The 21,650-nt window shown below is 58.7% G+C and overlaps 2 protein-coding genes across 3 annotated transcripts in view; both read left to right on the top strand.

The window, feature by feature from the left end:
- Positions 1 to 1,732: 1,732 nt before the first annotated feature.
- Positions 1,733 to 18,100, top strand: GRK3 (G protein-coupled receptor kinase 3). 2 transcript variants are annotated; one of them, XM_087942498.1, is made up of 21 exons: positions 1,733 to 1,918; positions 3,998 to 4,074; positions 7,377 to 7,450; positions 8,255 to 8,356; positions 8,652 to 8,726; positions 9,023 to 9,084; positions 9,760 to 9,811; positions 10,085 to 10,176; positions 10,698 to 10,797; positions 11,192 to 11,270; positions 11,394 to 11,524; positions 11,849 to 11,943; positions 12,062 to 12,169; positions 12,330 to 12,396; positions 12,711 to 12,811; positions 13,330 to 13,396; positions 13,540 to 13,635; positions 13,852 to 14,014; positions 14,274 to 14,410; positions 14,497 to 14,610; positions 14,868 to 18,100. In XM_087942498.1, the coding sequence occupies exons 1-21, from the start codon at positions 1,806 to 1,808 to the stop codon at positions 15,027 to 15,029; spliced, it is 2,067 nt and encodes a 688-aa protein (XP_087798624.1). In that variant the 5' UTR covers positions 1,733 to 1,805; the 3' UTR covers positions 15,030 to 18,100. The 2 variants fall into 2 exon arrangements, with proteins under 2 accessions (XP_087798624.1, XP_087798625.1); XM_087942499.1 differs by having other exon boundaries at positions 8,255 to 8,443.
- A 1,499-nt stretch (positions 18,101 to 19,599) lies between these two features.
- The window catches only part of MYO18B (myosin XVIIIB), a 37,118-nt gene continuing 35,067 nt past the window's right edge, over positions 19,600 to 21,650 (top strand). Inside the window, 1 exon segment of the mRNA XM_087942826.1 lies at positions 19,600 to 19,669. Within this exon segment, the coding sequence (XP_087798952.1) occupies positions 19,600 to 19,669 (70 nt within the window).

Raw genomic sequence — 21,650 nt, 5'->3', positions numbered from 1 at the left:
CCCTCCTCCTTTCTCATCCCTTTTGAAACTGGTGGGGAGGGGGCTTTCAAAGAAGAGGCCGGTCTCTGGGCAGCTCTGCCTGGGACGGAGGCATTCAGGCAGGGTGCAGCCACTCCGGGGGCCTCTGGCGCTTTGCAGCTCCTTGAAGGGGAGGAGACGGACAGCTGGCTGCGCACACAGAGCAACAGGGCTTTGGCCTGGATTGGTGGGTTGGACATTGAGTGGGGCAAATCTCTGGGGTGTCTGCCTTGGGCTGCTCAGGAAGCAGGGAGAGAAAAGGGCTGATTCAGCTGGCTATTGGTAAGCCTCCCCCCTCCTCAATGCCCAGCCATGTGGGATCGGATGGGATTAAGTGGTGCCAGTGGCCGAGAGTCCCTGGAAGGGGAATGGCTCAGAGCAGTTTGCCCCGTGTCCAAATATGGCAGGAAAAAATGTGAGCGCAAGAGCCAGGCACCAGGTCGCTCTGCAAAATATTTAGACCCGTTTTTAAATTCTGCCCAACGGATGGACGGAAGGTTGGGGACGATGGAGCAAAGTTGTTTTTGTCATCATTGCTGGAGTTCTCTTCACTGGGGGAGAAGGGGGGGCTAGGCCTTACTTTGGTTTTCCAGCCTTTCAAGTTCTCTGGGCTTTGGCACTTTTGAGAGCCCGGTTGCAGGAGGGTTGTGGAGGTTAAATTCCTAATTGGAGAGTCCTCCGGAGGTTTTGCAAATCAGATTGGTCAGGGAGGCTCTTCTCGTGGCAAAACATGTTTCTGTAAAGGACAGTCGCTTGGCATATTTTTCTTAAAAACGTTTGGGTTGCTGGCTGAGGTTGAGATGCAAAGATTGCGATCAGAGGGGTTGGGAAAGGCCCGGCTGCAAATGCGTAATGAAAATCTGAAATACTTGGCCCTGGCGGAAGTTAATTTTCCCCACAATTGTCTCATGCTTAACCTTTAAAAGGAGATACCTGAGGAAGCAGGGAGGCTCTGGCAGGGCCTTCAGTTCTCGGCTGACAGAAATGCCCTCGGGGTCCGGCTGTTGGAAACACCAGGCAATTTTTTCTTCTGCACAATAAAATAAATGCAATTAGAAAGAGCTCGTTGTTGTATTCAATTATTTTCAAATTCACCTACTTGAACCGAGAAACAAGGAATGTCCCTCTCGCTCTTTTTTCATCTACCTGATTCATGTTCCCAGCATTATTTTATCCCTTCTGAATTATTCTTTTTCCAATACACCAACTGGGGGACTAATACAATCCGAATCGACCGCCAAAGGGGAAGAAGAGAGATTCCCCTCCCCAGAGCGTCTCCCCGGGAAAGGGCCGCCTCTGAGGGGGCTTCCAAGACTGCGGCATAGCCCGAGGGGCTCTTTGGGGAGGCCTCCCTCCTGGGGCAAGCGAGCCAAAGCGGCCGCTTAGCGGCTTCAGGCACCGGAGGAGGCCGGGCGGGGCCGGGCAGCATCGCTCGGGGCGCCGGGGAGCCTCCCCCCCGCTGCCCCGGGGCTCCCTCGCGCGGCGGCCGCTCCCCCCCTCGCCCCCCCCGCCCCGCGCTCCGCCTCGACCGCCGCGGAGACGCAGCCCAGCGCCGCAGCTCCAAGGACGCCGCCGCCGCCGCCGCCGCCGCCTCCTTCGCGAGCGGTCGGGCGAGCAGGGCCGTTGCGCCGAGGACGATGCCGGGGCGGCGGCGGAGCGCAGCCCTCCGCAGCCCCGCCGCCTAGAGCCCCGTCCCGGCTGCGCTCGGCGGAGCGCCTTCCTGAGCGGCGGCGGGGCGGGTAGCCGGGCGGCGTTGGGTGGCCCCTGGCCCCGCGGGCCCCGCCAAGATGGCAGACCTGGAGGCGGTGTTGGCGGACGTCAGCTACCTCATGGCCATGGAGAAGAGCCGCAGCTCCCCCGCGGCCCGCGCCAGCAAGAAGCTCGCCCTGCCGGAGCCCAGGTGAGGCGGCCCCGAGCGGCGGGGCGGCGGGGCACCGAGCAGGGCCGGGGGGCCGGGCTTCCGGGTCGGGGGTCGCCAAGGGAGGGCAGGGGAGGCCTCGGGCCTTCGGAGACCCCCTCTCTCCCCCGAGCCTCCATCTTGCCGCCTCTGGTGCCAGCAGGGAGGAGGAGCGGAGGGCCGGCAGCCCCTCCTCAAGTCGAAGCAACAGCATCCTTCCCCCCATCCAGGCACCCTTCATTCCCCCGAGCAAAAAGGCCCCCTTCTGGGCCTTCAAAAGCCCCCAAGCTCTGTGGGGCTTGTTGAACTGCAGCCCCCCCCCAGGAACTGCCCCCTCCCCCTGGGACCCTCTGGTCCTCAGGGGTTGCCCAGAAGGGGTTGGGATCAAGGGGGCTCCCGTGGGGGGGGCTGTGCCAGGTCTCCAGGTTGCACTGCAGGGGACCAGTTGGCTGAAGCTGCTGTCCGGCCTGTTTCCTCTCCCAAAGAACCCCGAATGGCTGAACTGTGGGATGAGCCCCGGAGGGCCCTTCCTCAAGCCAGCCTCGGGCTCTGTGGCCCCAGAGAATCCCTCCAGGGGCTGCTTGACCAGGAACAGCAGAGGCAAGGACAGGGGGATTCTGGGAGTTGAAGTCCGCACAGCTTCAAGTGGCTGAGGTTGAGAGACGCAGGTGAGCGTCTCCTGGCTGGCTCTCATCAAGAAAGGAAGGAAGGAGGTTGGGGGGGTTTTCTAAACTCCACTCAGACACAAGGTCCCACCTGTATTATTTATATTTTCTGCAGCAAGAGCCCTGGGTTGCTTTTTTTGTCTTGCCAATCAGCAGAACAGGAGTTTTTTTGTGGCTTTAAAAAATAATGTCTATTAAATGAGCTTTCAAACGTATGGCAGGCTGGCTGTCACTTGGCCAGCGAGACCAGGGCTAGGAACGGTGGGCATTCCTTGATGCGGGGGGGTGGGACTTCAGCCTGTCCATGGCAGCACCTGCTCTCTGGTGGGGAGGCCCCAAGAGGGGGCTGGAAAGGAGCCCTCACCTGCTGAAGAATTGGGGGTCAGGATGGGTTTGGTTGTTGTGGGCTGAAATGCCTGCTCTCAATTGGTTTCTTTACACTCTCTGAGAGGCAGCGTGTGTGTGTGTGGGGGGGGGGTAGCAGGGAAGAGGGGAGTCAGGCGCCCACTTAGGGCTCCCCTGGGGCACGTCTGGGGGCCTTAATGAGGGAGATGCAGCCTTAATTGACTTTGTTCCTCCTGCCTAATGCAACCTCGGGTGGATGAAGGAGGCCTGGAGGAAAGCACTTAGGGCTGCAAGCTGAGAAAGCGTTTACCCCCATGACGAAGGGAAGCAAACCGCTTCCTCACAGTGTGTGTAGCTGGTGATGTTTGTGTTCGAGCCGCAGAGTCGAGTCTCGCCGGGAGGAATCGAAGAATTCAAAGGAGAAAAATGCTCTCCCTCCCTGACCTTTGCTCTCCCGCCACTCCACATAGGGACCACCGGCCTTTAGGAGGCTACGGACGTTCCTTAAGGAGAGCGAGAAAGACCCTTCCCTGGGAGAGCCTCTCAGGCCAGCTGGGGCTGCGGGGAGGAGCAAACCGCCCTTCAGGGAAGGCCTCTGGTCTCAGGTGCCTTTCAGACTGGCCGAGACGCGGCCCAGTGCTCTGCACGTGGCTGGAGTTGCAAAGGGGCTGCATCAGGTCAGACCACGGCAGTCGTTGCCCCTTGAAGTGGCTGAGGTCTGCTACCTGGAGCCGGAAGGCCCCTTGCAGATCCCCTGGCTGGCACCCACCGCTGCCTGGGGAGAGAAGTGGTGGCTCTGGCCCGGAGAAGGCCGCTGAAAGAAGCATCACGTTGCGTGGCTTATTTGTCTTCAGCAACACGCACCCTGACCGAACCGGTAGAAGCACCGGTTGAATCCCACCCCTGGAGAGGATCCCCGGCCACCCCACAAAGTGTCTGCCCGCGAGGCGACTCCCGGGGGACGGCCTGGGGAGGGAGCCCAGGTGGGGGTCTGGCGGCCCTGTTAGCCAGACGGGGCTCCGCTCACACAGCTCTGGCCTTTCGTACTTCCAGAGCCTTTTCTGCCTTTCAGCATCCGCAGCGTCATGCAGAAGTATTTGGAGGACAGGGGAGAGCTGACCTTCGACAAGGTCTTCAATCAGAAGATCGGTAAGTCTTGGGGCGAGTTGGGGTCCCAGGTCAAGCAGGGCGAGGCCCGACCCGAGTTGGAGGGGAAGCCCTGGCTTTGTGCTGCCGGGGCCACCGGGGAGCAGAAGCAACGCCCTGCCCCAAGCACTGCAGGGGAGGGGTTGTGCCAGTCTGCGGAGGGCTGAGCTGCCGAGGGGGCTGAGCCTTGGCCTCGCTGGGCAGCCCCTCGCCTGCCAGCAACCTGCACAGCCCCTCGTGCAGCTGAGAGAGCAGCCGCTGGACAGCTGTCCCGGCTCAGGCCCTCTGCTCTGGCCAGCCACGGCAGCTCCCTCGACAGCCTCCGCCAGCGGGATGGCGCTCCCAGGCGGGCAACTCTGCTGCAGGGCCCTCGCCTGCCCTTCGCCTTCAGGATTTGGCTGGCAGCGGCTGACACTTCCTGGAGGGGGGAGCCTGCTGTGTGGGGCTTCGTGTGGCAGGGCCTGCCTGCGTGTGGGGGTGACGGGCCAGGTGGGCTGAGGGGTTGCTTCCTGTGGAGGGGGGTGGAAATCCCGGGAAAGATTTGCCCTTAGAAGTGGAAACAACGCCAAACAGAAGCCGAACCGGAGTGTCACGGCCGCAAAGCCAGATCTCTAAGCAGGCTTTGTGAATAATCCAGCCAATTGCTCCAGGCGCTTCTCGGTGTTTGCTTATCTTCCAAAGGGGAGATTTTCCCCATTTCAGTCTTGTTCCAATATGATTAGATTGGGATTGGAGAAATCACGGCCTGACGGTGGGACGGGACCTTGAGGTTGGCGCCTGCAAAAGGCGAAGCCCTGATTAGTATCTCAGGCCAGGTGCTCGGACTTGAAAGGGGCCCTTGACGCTGTTTTCTGTGTGCCAACCGTCTCTAAAGATGCTCGTTTCGGTCAGGGGAGCCACTCACAGGAGGATTAGTTAAACCTTGGTTTGGACTTTGAACTGCTTATGGAGGTTTTGGCAGCTGCTTGTTTGGGCGACAGAGAAACACCGAGGGTGAGAGGGTGAAAAGTGACTGAAAGTGCTTAACTTAAATCCCCCCCCCCACTTTACACAAGGGGTTCTTAAAAGGAGGTTTTGAAAATGTGAACTCTTTTAAAATGGCTGCTGCTGGCTTGGCCAGGGGAGAGGATCGTCCAGCTGGAAAAGGCTGAAGAAGAAGCTGCTGCACGTGTTGTGGTGTTCCCTGGGGGGTTGTATTGGGTAGCATCACCCGTGGGCTCTGGCTAGGCCTTGTTGAAGGCGAGGAGGGAGAGGAGGGAGAGATGCCAGCAACACAATAGCCGGAGAACAGAGCCTTGGCTTCTGGCACTAGAAGCGTAATCCGAGGAGGCCTCTGGGCCTGGGAGGCCGGAGGCTCCTCTAGGCCTGCAGGAGTCTGAGGCTCATAGAAATGTAGTATTAGCGCGCACGATGCTGGTTTCCTGGTCTGGTCTAGCGTGAAGGGCTGCTAGGCAGGTAGGGCCCTGTGAGCCGCTCCATTTAGGAGGCCGGGGGTGGCCGGGGTAGATCCGTAGCCAGCTGGGAGCCTTTGCTGGTCTCATGGCCCCGTTTTGAAAGGTGGAGTCTGTCTGTGCCTGCTTGGCTGCTGGGATAACAGGGCAGGAGACACGGCTGCTAAATGAAGGAAGCAGATGTGAAGCGAAAGCATGTTTAAAAATAGCCCTGGCATTTTGGTAAGGGACGCTCGCTTCTCAGATCGAGGCTCATCTGTTGATTAATCGGCTCCTCTCCTCTCCTGGCCATAGAAGGCTGAAATGGTCCAGGCCTCCCAGGCCGCTGTCCATAAAAAGGAACCAACTGCTGGGTTCTTACCAGCCTAGTTCCTTGGGCCAGACTGTCACGATGAGCTTTGTGGTCCTCCACCACCCCAAGGCCACAGGTTGCTCACCTGTGGAGGCTCACCTGCCTTAGGGAAAAGGGTGGGCCCTTTGAGATGGCTTTTGTTTCCTTGTAATGTTTTGTTTTATTGAATTAACTTGTTTAATCGTTCCTTGTTTTCATACTTTAGATGGGGGAGGCTGCACTGTTTTCATGCGAATTATTCCGTTTATTAATATGCAGTAGGTACCTTGGGAGAGTAACCCAAAAAGACCACCCACAAATTCAGGCGGGGCGAATAAGCGTCCAAGGTTGGAGACCGGAAATGCTGAGGGGATTTTTTTTTATCAAAAGGGGTCAGAGCATTTTATGTACCCCCAGTCAAAGCAACTCCTGAAATAGCTCAACCAGGGCGGGCAGCAGATTCTGGCCATTAGGTCATCCTGGCCCAGAGATCCAGGCCTCCGTTGCGAAGCCTGGCCAAGGAAAGGCAGCGTTTCCCACACAAATATTTACTTTTTGCTCTGCAAACAAAGCTTAGGCTGCCCCTGAGCCCATCGGCAAATGCCAGGCTGGCTCCTCTCCTCCTCAGTCCTTCTTCATGCAACGGAGCCGCTCTCTGGTCTCTGGCGCCCGGCGGGCCCAGTGCAGCGAAGGGCTTGGTCTGGATGACTCACGAGGCAGAGTCGCCTCTGCCCAAGCGGGTGACTCAGCCGCTCCTTCGAGGTTGTTGCCGTACTGGCTGACGTGGGGATGGGCCGCCAGAGGCCAAAGCGCCAGGGAGGCCCCTGGACTGCCACCGTGGGGGATAATGGCCCAGGAGGGGTTGCCATAGGAACGGGCCTCTCGCCCTGGGGAACAGGGCGACTCGGCAGCTGGTGGACGGTGGGTTGGAGGACAAGCCCTGCCGCCCCCTGATCCGGGTCACCTCGGCCACAGCGGACGGCCTGTTTCCAGCCTCGGCGAACTTTGGGGCCACAGTGCCAGGAGGGTCTGAGCCAGGAAGGAGCAGGAGGCCCCGTTTCGTTTGACCGTAGATGAAAACAAATTAAGCGTTGGTCGCTCTCACCCTGGCATGCCCTGAGCTGACCTCCTCTCGGTCGCCTAAAGAGAGGTCGGAGGGAGCATCCCCCTTGGGTGGTCCTTGGAAGCTACAGCCGCCCGTGCTTGGCGAGGGTGGGGGTGGGTGGGTGGGTGGGCAGGGCCCCCTCCTTGCTTCAGTCCAAGGCCAAATGCAGAGAGAGGAAGGCTGTGGCCTGGCCTGTCGCTCCCAAGTCCCAACTTCCCTCCCAACGGTGGGCAGGGGGAGCCCTTCCTTCGTAGCACCCCGGTCTCCTGCGGAGGGGAGGCGCTTTGTGTCTGGGCTGCTCCTGCCAAGCTCCTGGCCTCCTCTGGCTCTGACTTCTCTCCCACCCGAAGCCCCCGCTGCCTCCCCGCTTCTGCTCCTCTCACCCCGTGGCCCTGGCTTGCCTGCCTCCTCCTCCTAGGGTTCCTGCTCTTCCGAGACTTTTGCCAGAGCGAGGTCGACGAAGGCGTCCCGCAGCTGAAGTTCTACGAAGAGGTGAGGCAGTGCGGCCTCCCTGGTCCTCCCGCTCAGCTGGAGGGGTTTTTTGAAGTGAGGAAAAGGGTCTTGGACCATGTGAGGAATTGGTGGAGTAACGGTGCATTTAGGCCCCGAGCAAATCCGATCAGAGGAGCAGAGAGCCTCCACACTCATCTCTTGCTCCCTGAGTGTTTTGAGGAGTGATGATTCGCCCCAGCTGTCAGGTAACGGGGTGGGGGGGCTTTCTCAGGAAGGCTTCCACCGTGTTGTGCAGGCTGGCCTTGCGGGCTGCTGCAAACGCTCTCTGTGGATGGCAGCCCCCCCCCCCCCGAAAGGCCGCCAACTGAGTCTGTCTGCTGCACCTGTGAATTGCACGACTGGCTTGCAGGTGCCCCAGGCTTCGTTCTGGAAAAGCGGCACCTGGAGGAGTGCTGGCGTTGCTTAGAGTTGGCACCCGGGAGAACGCCAAGGGCTGACCTCAAGCGCAAAGGGCTGCATTTGGGGCCTGAAGGCGCAGGAGAGAGTCGTCTGGACCAGGAAGCCCTCAGGATGTGGGCATTTCAGGGGCTGCTGTGCCCTGAATGGTTGGTTCAGGCCGCCTGCAGTGCCCCAGGACTGGGGTACATCAGCCTGGGGTCTCCCTCCCCTCCAGGGGATTTCACAGAGCCTTGAAACCCATTTTCAAAGTGTGCCTTCCCAGCCCCGCTTTTCGCTCCCACTCGGCAGCCCTCCCAGCGGGACCCAGGGCGCTGCCCACCGGTGGGTAAGGAGGACCTTGGGCAAAGCCTGGGCTTAACCCCTTGGCCCCGTTGGCTCTTGCAGATCAAGGAGTACGAGAAAGTGGACTCTGAGGAGGAGCGTCTCATCAGGAGCCGCCAAATCTACGACACCTTCATTATGAAGGAGCTGCTCTCCTGCTCCCACGTGCGTATGGGCCCCTCCCAGCCGTCCGTCCTGGCACAGTGGGGCACGGGGGGCCTGCCTCCTCCCACTCAGTCAAGCTTGGACGGGGCGGTCCGGGGGAATCTGCTTGGCTGGGGTGGTTGGGACCCCTTGGCTCGGGTGCTGCTTCTGGTCTTTAAGACCGGGGGTGGGGGGCTTTTGTGCTTCTCCTGCCTGGAAGCGTGAAGGGGGGCTCCCCAGTCCTGCTGCAAAGATTCTCCGGGGTTTTCTGTCCCCCAAGGAGCTGAGTGGATCAATACGAGCCTTTTCCCTCCAGGCCTTTTCGAAGGAAGCCGTCAGTCACGTGCAGACCCGCCTGGCCAAGAAGCAGGTCCCCATCACCCTCTTCCAGGTGAACGTGAGATCCGATGGTGTCTTTGCGGAATGACCGTCGCGTGAATCCTGACGGGACTCCTTGGGCAGAAAGCAAAGAAGGGCTGAGATTAGGTGGACTCAGAGTCTCGATCAGGGTTTCCCAATTTCATAGCCTTAAAATGTATCGAATTCTGAATCCCATCGTCCTCAGCCAGTTCAGGCCTAGTCCCAAGTGTTTCCCCAGAGTGGGGAATGTTGGTTTGAATCTTGGGTTTGTGGTACGGAAGCCCGTGGTTTGGATAATTGCAATATTCTTGGCTTTTCTCCCCATAGCCCTACTTAGAAGAAATCTGTGACAGCTTGCGAGGAAGCATCTTCCAGCTGTTTCTGGAAAGGTAGGGCTTGGGTGGGGGTCTTCCTTCTCTGCAGCCCCCCCCCCCCTCCCCTGCCTGATGGCCCTTGGGGGTCTCTGCAGGGTCACCTCAGGATCAGGCCAGGAAGGAGGCAATGGCCGCTGGGGACGAGAGATACTTTGCGTGTTCTGGGAGGGCGTAAGATGCAGCTCAGCTGTGGGAATCTCAGTGGACCCTTCCAGAACTCTTAGGGCCCCAGAGGTTCTGTGCAAAATGGACAACCGTAACCGTTGCCTTGTATTGGGGAGGTTCTACAAAGAGACTCTTCAGAAATAAGCACCCTCTGGTTTTTTAATTAAAAACAACGCTATTGAGTTCTCTGAATTACAGTGTTCAGTTTTTCCTCCCCTCAGGAGTTATTTCAGCACTTTTTAAAATGCATTTCAAATAGAATCTTAAGGGATTAGGAAACACGGAAGCTTCATGTGATTTTGGCAGCAACTTTTACTGGAATCTCTTCTGCTTTTTAAGAAGCAGCATCATAAACAACTTTTGCTAAAGGTCTGATTTCAGGACACCCGATTAGGGGGGGAAGCTAATCAAGAGACCTTTTTAAAATCAGGAACTTGGTTTTGTTTTTCCAATTCATCGTAGGAGAGAGTTTTGTTTTTACTGTGGTCATGGACTATACCTTGCCCCCTTCTCTCTTATGTCCAGTGATAGGTTTACGAGATATTGCCAGTGGAAAAATGTAGAGCTGAACATTCACGTAAGTATTTTCTGACTTTTGAGGCGTGTTCCTGGCAGTTGGCTGATGTTCCGTGCAGGTGTATAAAACCAGGGATGGGCAAGGTCATCGCTGAACGGGGTTGTATGAACAGCGCCTGCTTTAGGGGGGCCCAAGGTGACCCAGGAATATCCTTTCACTAAGGGCCAGCTTGGGGTGACCCCAGAGAAACCCTTCAGGCCCCAAATGGAGGAAGTGGAGCAGCTCAGGGGGTGAATGGCCCTACGTTGTGCCCCCCCCACCTTCTCTCCACAGCTGACCATGAATGACTTCAGTGTCCATCGGATTATCGGTAGAGGGGGCTTTGGAGAAGTCTACGGCTGCCGTAAAGCGGACACAGGGAAAATGTCAGTGGTCTGCGAACACGATGAGAGAAACGCCTGTGGTCCCAGCCCGAGGGGGTTGCGGGGTTGCTGCCTTGTGCATCTTCCCCTCTTGTTTGGCTTGTGCTTCAACTGTGGCTCATAGTTCCCCTCCCCCCCACCCCAGTTTTTACGCCCAGAGCATTAAAAGGCAACCAGTTGCTCAGCTGTGGGAAGGCTGGTGGCGCAGGTGTCGCCCACGTGGACTTGCCCCTTCCAGCCAGAAGCGCGAAGCCCTGGGAGCCGGGCCCCTGCAAAGGGCATGGGGGCCGTGCGCAGCTTCTGAGGGGCTCCCTCAGGCACGGCCGCCGGCCAGGCCAAGCCAGCCCAAACTCTGCAGGGAGAGGGCGGTTGCTGTGCTTGCGAAATCCCTGGCTGTAATCCTTTTGATTCACAAACCGGCAAATCGCAGAGCGAGTCCCAGGAGGCCCCCGGGAGCAAGCGAGGATGCAGCGCTGCCCTTTCGTGGCCTGCGGTGGCCTCAGCCTCTTTGTGCCGCTTTTTAGGTACGCCATGAAATGTTTGGATAAGAAGCGGATCAAGATGAAGCAGGGGGAAACCTTGGCCTTGAACGAACGCATCATGCTCTCCCTCGTCAGCACCGGGGTGAGTGGGAAGCAGGTCGGGGGAGGGGTCTCACCCAGGGGGCTGATCCACAATGGGCCTGCGTGGAGGAGAAGCTGCGGCCTCCTTGGAGCCCTGGCAGGAAAGGCAGGAATCCGGGGGGGAGGACGGACTGCCGCCACTGCAGTTCAGTCAGTCTGTCCGGAGCTGGGCAGGCCTGTCGAGAGGCAGGGAGAGAAACGGGCAGGGGCTTCCCCTCAGGGCCGCCTGGCCAGTCGGTCTCCTGGGCCCCTCTCCCGGGGAGGGGGGGTCCATGGTGCCTGGGCCCCTGGGAATGGCTGCTGGCTCCTCCTGCCTCTGTCGGGCCAGCCGCTCTCCCTGAGAGGAGGGCCCAGAGCTCTGGAGGGGGTCTCTGCACTGTGCCAATCTCCCCCAGGACTGTCCTTTCATTGTGTGCATGACGTATGCCTTCCACACGCCCGACAAGCTCTGCTTCATCCTGGACTTGATGAATGGTAGGTGAACGAGGGGGGCAGGGGGTCTCTCGGGGCTCTCCCGTGGCCCTCCGTGCAGGGCAGGGCACAGGACAGCCTGAGCCCGGGAGAGCTGCCGCTGAGGTTGGGCCCCCTTGGCCCTAGGTGGGGACCTGCACTACCACCTCTCCCAGCACGGGGTCTTTCCGGAGAAGGAGATGCGCTTCTACGCCAGCGAGATCATCCTGGGACTGGAACACATGCACAGCCGTTCTGTGGTCTACCGGGACCTGAAGGTAACGCTGCCGGGAGGCCTGATGGCGCCAGGGAGGCCGAGGCAGGGCACGGGGGCTCTGCCTGCGACCGGCACCGTGTCCCTGAAGGGGGCATCCCAAAATGGAAGTGGGAAGGAGGCGGCAGGATGGCCCTGGAAGCGGAGGCTGTGAGGGTCTCTCTGCTCTCTCTGTGGCCAGCGCTGGTTGGTCGCAAGGCCTGCACACTTCTGGGGCTTCACGGAGCCTCTCCTCGGGCCGGAGCTTCCTCCGCGTCTGCCCTTGGCCTTGGCCAGCTGCTCCACCTGGCTGCTGGCCTGGCAGAGTCACGGGTGCCTTTCTCTCCAGCCGGCAAACATCCTTCTGGACGAACACGGCCACGTGCGGATCTCCGACCTGGGCCTGGCTTGTGATTTCTCCAAGAAGAAGCCCCACGCCAGCGTGTGAGTGGGTGGGGACGCAGCGCCCCTGCGTGATGGGCTCTGCCGGGGAAGCCTCCCCCGGGGCCCTTTTCTGTGGGGTTGGCCCAGCCCCCCTCCCACGCCTGCATGCCTTTTCCAGGGGGACCCACGGCTACATGGCTCCGGAGGTGCTGCAGAAGGGAACGGCCTACGACTGCACTGCCGACTGGTTCTCCCTGGGCTGCATGCTGTTCAAGCTGCTCAGAGGGTGAGCCGGCTGGGGTGCTGCTCTCGGGCGCGATTCCGCGGTGAGGCAGGAGGGGACGTAGCTGCGTTTCCTGGACGGGTGAAAAGTTAATAGATAGGATCCATCGGTTTTCCTCCCAGCTGTATCCCTCCTCCTCCTCCTCCCCCTGCCCCCCTTGCAGGCACAGCCCTTTCAGACAGCACAAAACCAAAGACAAGCACGAGATCGACCGCATGACGCTCACCGTGGTAAGTGGGCTCGGCCCCCTTTCCTGGCAGGGAAGTCGCCCGAGCAGTTCCAAAGGCGGGAACCGAAATAGGTCAGCCAGCAGCCGGTGCTTTTCCTCCCGTGGCTCTTGGGGCCCAGGAGCTTTTGCTCCAAGGAAATCGGCAGAGTCGCTGAAGCCGGGGGCTCCGGCCTGGGTGCGCTGCGGCTTCCGTTCTCCCTCCTTGGGGAAGGGGCTTTGGGCCTCCTGGGGCCCTCGGGGCTCCACCCTGGGCCCTTGGGAGGTCCGCCTCGCAGGGCAGGTTCGGCTCCTGGAGCGTCTGTGCTTCCTCCCCAGAACGTGGAGCTGCCGGATTCCTTTTCCCCCGAACTCCAGTCTCTCCTGGAGGGGCTTCTGCAGCGGGACTCCACGAAGCGGCTCGGCTGCCAAGGTGGCAGGTGAGCCCCCTGGGAAAGTGGGGGAAGGGGGGGCTGGCCATTCGGTTCTTTCCCCGCCTCCTCCTTGGCTAAAGTGCGCTGGGTTCGTTTTCCAAGCCCCCTTCCTGCAGGCGCTTCCAATGAACTTGAAGTCCGCTTCCCGCCTGCACTGCCGCCCCCTTCTCCCTGCCCCTGGGGGGGTGAGCCCAGCCTCTCCCGCTTCAGAGGCTCCTCTGGCTGGGCTGGGCCTGCTGGGGGGGGAGGGAGGGAGTCCCAGCAGGGGCGGAGGCTGCTTACTCCAAGGGAAGCTCTGGGTTTGCCCAGCCCAGATATTCTCGCAGCCGCCCGCCTTGCCTGCCCGTCCTGCCAGGTGGATCCCGGCCCTGCGCTGCGGCTGGGCGGTGGCTAAACTCCTGCCCCCGGCATCGGCCCATTTTCCCCACTGCCGGGCTGAAGGCGGCCACTCGGGGTGGGAGGCGGGGCAGCCGTGCGGCTTCAGGGCTGTGAAGCTCAGCTCGTGATTGTGCTTCATCCCGCAGTGCCCAGGAGGTCAAGGCTCACCCTTTCTTCCAAGGCATTGACTGGCAGCACGTTTACCTGCAAAAGGTGAGCCCAGCGGTGGCCCTTCGGCCGAGGTCCTGAACGAACCCGAGCCCGATTGCCAAGGCCTGGTTTTTGTTGGCGCTTCTGATCAAGAGGGGAAGAGGCCCCGGCTCCCCTTGGCAACTCTGCCCTCCTTGCTTTGCCAGTACTCCCCGCCCCTGATCCCCCCCCGGGGAGAGGTCAACGCAGCAGATGCCTTCGACATCGGCTCCTTCGACGAAGAGGACACGAAGGGAATCAAGGTCCGCAGCGGAGGGGCCGGAGAGGAGGGGGCCGATACGGCACTGGGCAGCCTCAGCCTTGGGTGGTGGAAGGGAGGCTGTTCCAGGCCGGGGTGGGGCCTCCGGAGGACTAGCGGGCTGGTTTGCTCCTCAACGTGCTGCGGACGACCTGCCTGTTGCTTGCAAACCAGGCGGCGGTTCTGGAAGTGAATCCTCCCTCCTCTCCCTTCCTGCCAGCTGCTGGATTACGACCAGGAGCTCTACAAGAATTTTCCCCTGGTGATTTCCGAGCGTTGGCAGCAGGAAGTGGCCGAAACGGTGTTCGAGGCGGTGAATGCCGACACGGACAAGGCAGAGCTGCGGAAGCGAGCGAAGAACAAGCAGCTGGGCCACGAGGAAGGTACCCTCGGCTTGGCTGCCCTCTGCGTGGGGAGGGGGGGCCCTGGAACTCTTTCCCAGGAAGGGCAGAACTGCAACGGCTGGGCCTCTCGGCCAGCTGTGTGTTCCTCAAGAAGGGCTCTCCCCCGGGCAGCGTCCGGCAGGCCCTTCCTTCAACTGGGGGCAGCCCATCTCAGCCAGGCCAGCGGTGGGGGACGTCCCCGGGGGGCTTCTGTCTTTCCCATTTATGGCAGCTTCCTCCCCCCACCCCCCACCCCCAGATTACGCTCTGGGGAAGGACTGCATCATGCACGGCTGCATGCTGAAGCTGGGCAACCCCTTCCTGACGCAGTGGCAGCGGCGCTACTTCTACCTCTTCCCCAACCGGCTGGAGTGGCGAGGGGAAGGAGAGTCCCGGTGAGTGGCCGCCCCCCCCTCCTCCCCCCCCGCCTGCCCTGGCTGCTCCCGGGCTGGGCAACCTCTGGATTCCTTTCGCCCCCTCAGCAAAACCTGCTGACGATGGAACTGATCCTCTCGGTGGAGGAAACGCAGGTCAAGGATAAAAGGTGCATCCTGCTCCGCATTAAAGGAGGGAAGCAGTTTGTCCTGCAGTGCGAGGTAACCGGGGTGGGGGGTCATTCCTTTCGATGGGGGCTTTGGGGCTCTTGCGCCACCAGGAGGTTGAGCTGCGGAGTCAGTGAGGCTCTTCCCCCCCCCCCCCCCGGCCTGTCAGCCTGGTTAGCCAAAGAGCAAGCCAGGTTCGTTGCAGAAGAGCCGCGGTTTGGGGCTGGAGGCGGCATCCGATGGTGGGTCTGCTCTGTCCTGGGGGGCAGCCCTCCTCTGGTGGGGCTGAAGCCCCCTTTCCTTCCTCCTAGAGCGACCCGGAGTTTGTGCAGTGGAAGAAAGAGCTGACGGACGCCTTCATGGAGGCCCAGAAGCTGCTGCGAAGGGCCCCCAAGTTCCTGAACAAGTCCCGCTCTGCAGGGGTGGAGCTCACCAAGCCCCCCCTGAGCCATAGCAACAGCAACGGCCTGTAGCGGCCGGTGGGGAGGAGACCGGCTGGTAAGGCCCTGCTGGCCCAGAGCCGGGTCCTGCAAGGGCAGCGCCTGGGCAGGGAGAAGCGCAAGGGGCATGCGCTCTGCCAGGCAACGTGGCCGGAAGGGGAGGCTGCTGCCCAGCCTGGAGGAGCCCAGCCGCCCGGCCCTGGCATCGGGGAGGCAGGGATGGCGCTCTGGAGCCTTGGGGCACCGTGCTGGTTCCCTGGCTGCGCCCACCTGGCCGGAGAGGCCTCTGAGCCTCACGGGGGTCCTTCACACACGCCGAGCAACTAAACGTGACATCCTTTGTGTGGCTTCCAGTTTTGTGCTGCTGCTACTGCTGCTGCTGCTTCTTTCCGGCCAAAGTGTCTCCAGACCCTCCTTCCGCCTCCCTCACCGGCCGCCCTGCCCGCGTCCGCTGTGGGCTCTGCTCCTTTGGCCTTGGCTAGAACTGGTGCAAGTAGCAGCTTGGCCGGGGAGAGACGGTGATTGTATGTGGGTGGGTGGGTTTGCCTGCCCTCCTTCCTCCTCCTCCTCTCACACAAGAGCCACACAGTGGAGGCTACTGTGACTTTCCTGATTTGGTGGCACTTGCAGAAAAACACTCTCAGCCAATCCGGTAACTGGCGTGGAGCCTGTGGACGCTGGGATCGGCCTGCAGGCCACACCAGGTGGGCCCCCTCTCCTGCTGCTGCTTCCATCCCCTCGCAGTTGGGCCTGCGGCCAACGAAGGACGGGGCTCAGAGCAGCTTGCATTGGCCATCTGTGGGACCTGCCAAGCTGGGCCCCAAGAACCCTTCCCCCCCCCCTTGGGAAGACGAACGTGGGACCCCCTTCAGTGGGGAGCAGTGGGGAGCCGTGGGGAGCCGTGGGACTGGCTGCTCGCTCTGAAACGGGCTTCTTGTTTTGTGGCCTGAAAGCTTCCGAAAAGTTGCTCTTGCAAGGGGCCCCCACCTCTAGAACAGCAGCAACAGGCTTTGAGGGGGGTTGGCTGGTGTGATGGCCCCCCTCCACCCTCCCCTTTTGCTTGGGATTCCCCCCTTCATAGCAGACGGGGTGGGAAGGGGCTTCCCAGGGGGGCCCTTAGAAGGCCTGAGCTGCAGCGCCCCAACTGCACCTGTGCACCTGCTGGCCCGAGTAACACAGCCACCGGCCTCCTCTGCTCTTTTGTGTCCTGGAGGGGCTGCAAAGGGACGGGTGGGGGGCTTCTGCAGCCCAGAATTTGGCAACATTGCCTGATAATCACCTGCTTAATGGAGGCCAGAGAGAGAGAAACCAGCTGTCCTTTGGCCTCCCTGGTCGTGAAGCTGGGCTGGAGGCTCTTGGTGAGTTTGCATTTTTAAACAAAACTGAAATGACAGTGTTTGCTTAGGAACAGGGGGGGCCCTCTTGGGTCCTTGGCCGCCTGCAACAATCCAGGCAGGGGCTCCCTCCCCAGGCTGGCCTCTCCCCCTCCCCCTCCGGGCTCGGCTTAAGGGAGAATCCCCTCCCTGGACTTCTTCCGCCAGAGAGGAGGCCTCAGGTGGTGCTTTCAGGAGAGCCCTGTGCTTCGGAAGCCACATTTCAAGGGTAGTTTTTCTCCCTCCAGAGATTTTGCTGAAGAGGTGAGCTGGTTGGTTTTAAGGGGCTGGAGAGAATCGGAAAACGTTGCCCAGCTGAGACTGGCCTGGGCTGTGCTGCCGAATGCCCAGATCATCTCAGGGTGGCCCAGATTAAGCTGTTGTTCAGATTAGCCTAGGTATTTTAGGGTGTGTGTGTGTGTGTGTGTCAATCTCTCTCTGTGTGCGTGTGTGTGTGTGTGTGTGTGTGTGTGTTCATTCCAGAGGCAGCTGAAGGGCAACTGAGAGAAATGGGTTAAACCGGTGGGGCTTCCGAGCTGCAACACTCCAAACTCTCTGAGAAATTTGTGTTTTGTGTGAAAATCCCAGATTGGCTGCTGCCTATTTACTTTTTAAAAGGATAAGCAATTTCACACACACACACACACCCGCCCCCGATGCATGGAGGTAGGGCAAGAATTCCTCATAGAGGCATACTTGGTAAATTATTATAATAATACCAGTTGTTATTAACTTACTAATGCTAATTAGTAAAGAAGGTGTTTCGCTCGGGCATTTGATTGGTGGAAGATGGGAAATAAGTTCTGAAAATGAAGGTTCGTAAAGCCCCCCTTAAAATTACCTCCCCCTGGTCTACTTGAAAATCCTGCCATCTTCTCTCGTCCGTCTGTAGTAAGTTGCAGCTTGTTTGCGTTCCGGGCAGAGTGAAGTCAGCGTCTTGAGGGACTCCCTGCAAACCCGCCCTTGATGGAGATCTGGGACAGGGTGGCAATGCCACCCATGCAGGGAAGGCCAAGGGCTCCAGGCATAGCGCATCTGTGCAGCCTCTCTTGAGGGCAAAAGGCAATTTACAGTTTCCCCCCCTTCGGCAGCGCACTGCTGTCTTAGAGATCTGTTTTGGAGTACCTTAACCATCTTGAATTACGATGTATGCATACTCTTCTTGAACTGTGCTGCAGAGAGAGAAGAACTTCTGGTTAAAAACTGATAAAAATGTTGGGATAATATACATTTTTAAACATCTTAAGATTATATTGCTTACTTTCAGTATTACAAAAAATGGGAGAAATATATCTAAAAACACTGAAAAATGTATGCATATCCAAAGGATCATAGAAAAAAATTTGTGCCTGCTATTGTATTCCATGATGTAAATATGATGTGGTTTTAGCACTACTGAATATTAATGATTTGTTATTTTTTTAAAGCATTAAACTAATAATCAAAGTTTTATTTTGGTACAACATTAAGTTACGTTTATTTTTTAAAAATCTGAGAATTATGTTTTAACAAAGAGGCATTTTTCTGTTATTTATTTTTAAGCCTGGACACCTTGGTTTACTTTACTTAATTCCCTGTACAATTTTTCTTCGTCTTCTGTACTTTATTTAAATAACAAGGATCCTTTTCCAGTTGCGTCCTTTAACTTTTTATTATAGTTTTCATAAACTTGCTGTTCAAACCGGATTTACTTTGTCCAACCATTCCCAATAAAACAAGTTTAGAGAAAAAGGATCTGCCTCCCTCGCCTTCCTCTGGCTTCAGGTGTCTTGTGAATGCCCCCCTGGCCTTGGCCCAGGTTTTGGTGTTGGTATTTAGCCTGTCGATCTGCCAGGCTGGGTGGGTTGGTTCTGAAATGCCAGTCTGCAGAACCGAGCCTTGGCAGGGTCACACCTGGCTTTCAGGAAGAAATCAGAGGCCACTGCCCTCTGCTATGGAGAAGGCCCCGAGGAGGGCAGCTCAGCTGGTGCCGGGAGAAATTCTACTTCTGCGATTCTTATCGAAGCAAAATTGCCAGAGGACAGAAGAAGAGGAAGGACTTTGCAACTCCAGGCCAACGGATTAGAGAGGAATTCCCACCCTGCCTTTGAACACGTTGCAGTGGCGCATCTTCCCGCCGTGAACCGATGAAAGATGATCCGGTTTGTGTGTTTGTTTTTCAGCAATTCCGCCGTGTGCATTTAAGCATGATTGAGCGGTGCTGTTTGAGGCTGCGTCCCTTTCCTCAACCCGGTGGGGACAAGACCTCCACCTTGAGGTGAACAGCATCAGGAGGGCTTCTCTGCAGGCTCCTGGCTTCAGGGGGGGTTACCTGCTTAAGGTAGACAGGAGCCCTGCAGAGAAGCCCTTTTACGTAAGCTCCTCTTCACCCAAAAGTTCGTATCTGCTGCCATCTATCGGATACCTTTTTTTAAAAAAAGAAATCACATTTTCACATGCAAATGAGCAAGGATGGAAACCTTAGAGGACTGACAGCATAATGCCCCCCCCCCGCAAAGGCCCCTCCTGGTATTTGCCTGCAGGTGTCCTCGATGAGGAAGGTACCTCCCCAGGGTCTTCCGTGCTACCCTCCGTTGGGCCAGGCTCTTCTGTGCGATCCATTCCACGGGGGACGCCTGGCTGGCCATTCTGGGACACTGGAGACTAGGCCAGGAGGGCCCTTGGCCTGATCAGAGATTCAGACAATTGGCTCCGTTGGGTCTTTTTCAGGAGCCAAGTCAGAGATACTTTGTCCTTTTGAACCAGATCCTGAGGTTGACCAATGTCCCCCGTTGTGAGCGTGACGCCTTTAATGGAGGGGCAGCAGCTGGTAGCCAGTTGCGCTGTTGAGTCAGCTCCCCAGGCGGATCCCCCAGACATTCTTCCCCAAAAGCCAGTGACGGCTGGGTTTTTCAGGGTATCCAGTGACCACAGAAACATTATCCTCCAGAGCTCTTTCGAGCTTAAAGAAGAGAGGAAGTGTTTGTGTAAGTTGGAAGACCAGGAGGAGGAGGAAGTTCTTGAACAGCCACCGTTGGGAGACCTCAGCCCATCATCTTTTCCTTCTTGAAAGGAAAGTTGAGCATTTTCAAGACCGCATTTACATTTTTGGGGTACGTGATACTTGCTGGCATTTCTGGCACGGGAGGTGGGGGGGCTTTTGTGCCCGCGGCAGGGCTGTTTCTAAGCTGGGCCATTGGTTTCCCCTAGATGAAGATCTCAAGGTGTGAGTGGCCGTGGTGGGAGAGTTGATGGCAGGTGGACAGCAGAAGCGGCACAAAGGCTTCCGGGAGCCCTTGGACCAGCGTCTTCGTCTCCCACGTAAGTCATTCTTGTTCCTAAGATTGTTTTTAATAGCAATGACGGCCATCGTCTGGAGGCTCATCAGGATTATCATGGACGGTGAGCTACAGGCTAAGACCTTCAAATCAAACAAGGCCGGTCAAAAGTCCGGCCGCCACCGACTGTTTGCTTGGCAGGGCACCCAACCTCTCTGGCCCAGCAGAAGTGGGCAAGGCCATATTACTGAGTCCAGGGTGGGCAGTGCTGCTCAGGGTCAGGATCTCCCTTGGAAAAGTAAGCGGTGTGGGGGTCGATTGGGCTGTACCAGCTGACGGCTAAAGGTGGGGGGGGCTTGAAAAAGGATCCAGGGATCCAAGACTTCTGGCAGTAGACGATCTGGAATAGCCCTTGGCCAAAAGGGATTATTCGTTCCCCTCAATGCTCTTGGGAGTGAGGTCTAGAAGTGGTGGCTGTGGTGGGTGATACTATTAATGGTTTGTGGTTCGTTGTGTCCCTTGACTTGGCTGCCTGGGGAATAGCCCCTCTCCGCTTGGTAGGATTCAGCCTGAGTGACAGAATTCAGAGCCCAAACCCACCTCGTACCCCTGTTCTTCTGGGTGGGTGGGTGCCCCAGGCCATACGCGCAGGGGCTGACCCCCAGAGTGTGCCCCAGGGAGAGGGCACCAGTCCTCCCTTCCCTGTCCAGCTGGTTGGCGGGGTGCCTCTGTCGCCAGCAGGCAGGCAGGCAGGCAGCCTGACACCCGGGGGTATTTTTAGCCATGACATGTCCTCCTGTTCAGCTGCTGGCTCTCATCTGGGGTGGGTGGGAGGGGAGGGGTCCTCTTAGCCACTTCTCCCTCCTCCTCCTCCTGTTTCTTCCTGCCTGGTGGGAACCTGTGGCTGCTGCTGGGCCCAGGGCTCTTTGTGTAGGAAGCCCCTCGTCTGTGGTCAGCCAGGCGGCTGAAAGAGAAGGTAAGTGACCTCTGTGGCTGCATGGAGTGTGTGTGTGTGTGGGGGGAATCTGGGGAGAAGGTCTGGGTGGACTCTGCCTTGGCCTCCCAAATGCCAGCCTGAGGGTCAGCAGGTGGCTATTTTTAGCAAGGCTCAAAGAACAGCGTTGGAGAGCAATGGCTGAGCAGGGCCTTCCTTCAGCCTGGGCTCTGGGGCAGCCCAGCTGGGGAGAAGGTCCCCTCCTGCCCTCCTTTCTCCCCGGAAGAGTGTCCACCAGACGTGGACAGGGCTTCTCTTTGCTCTCGGTGCCCCCCGAGGAAAACAGGGGCACCCAGCCAGGAGGGGGAAGGCCCTCATTTCCCAGACACGTTCCTGGGAAAGCCGTCCCTAGAGACACCCCCGACCCCCAGTGCGAAGAACGAACCAGCTCAGACCCTGGGAAGCGCCAGGGGATTTTCCCTGATAACCTGGGAGCTGGGGGAAGGGCGGGGCTGTGTGTCCCTGTAAATCAGGAAAGGCCTCTGGGTCCTGGAAGGCCTTCAGCAGCCGACCCCAGTTGGGTCTTGGGAGACGACGGGCCTGGCTGGCTTGGAAATCAGCCCCATGGACTCTCAGGCGCCCAAAGGCTTTTCCTTCGAAAGGGGACTCCAGCATGTTTTACGTGGGCCTGTGGAAGGGAGACTTTCTGTACCCCACATCTGGAGACGTCAGAGTGCAAAAGGGGACAGGTGCAGTGATTGTGACTTGGGGCGGGGGCTCATGGACCGAAGAATCCTGGGTCTTGTAGGGGCACGGAGGGTGGCACGGCGGGGCTTCCTTGAGGGCTTTTGGGACTTGGAGCAATGGCGTTTGAGCAGTTGTTTCTGTTTTCTTTGCTGCTCCCGTGTGGCAGGAACCCGCAATCAGTGCCCACGTCTTGTAGCCCTCTGGGGTGGGGGCTGACCTGCAGTGCCAGGGAGCTGGGAATGGGGGGGGGGTCTTCTTCGCCCACCCAAGGCCCAGAGTCAGGGACTGAGCGGCCAAGCTGGGAAAAGGCAGTCCACGTGAAGGGCGGAAGTGCATGCTTGAA

Source organism: Notechis scutatus, chromosome 13 (assembly GCF_049901735.1).
Source record: "Notechis scutatus isolate UNSWTSFEM ecotype Mainland chromosome 13, rNotScu1.2, whole genome shotgun sequence".
Classification (NCBI taxonomy): Eukaryota; Metazoa; Chordata; class Lepidosauria; order Squamata; family Elapidae; genus Notechis; species Notechis scutatus.
This window is presented reverse-complemented; position numbering and strand designations above follow the sequence as displayed.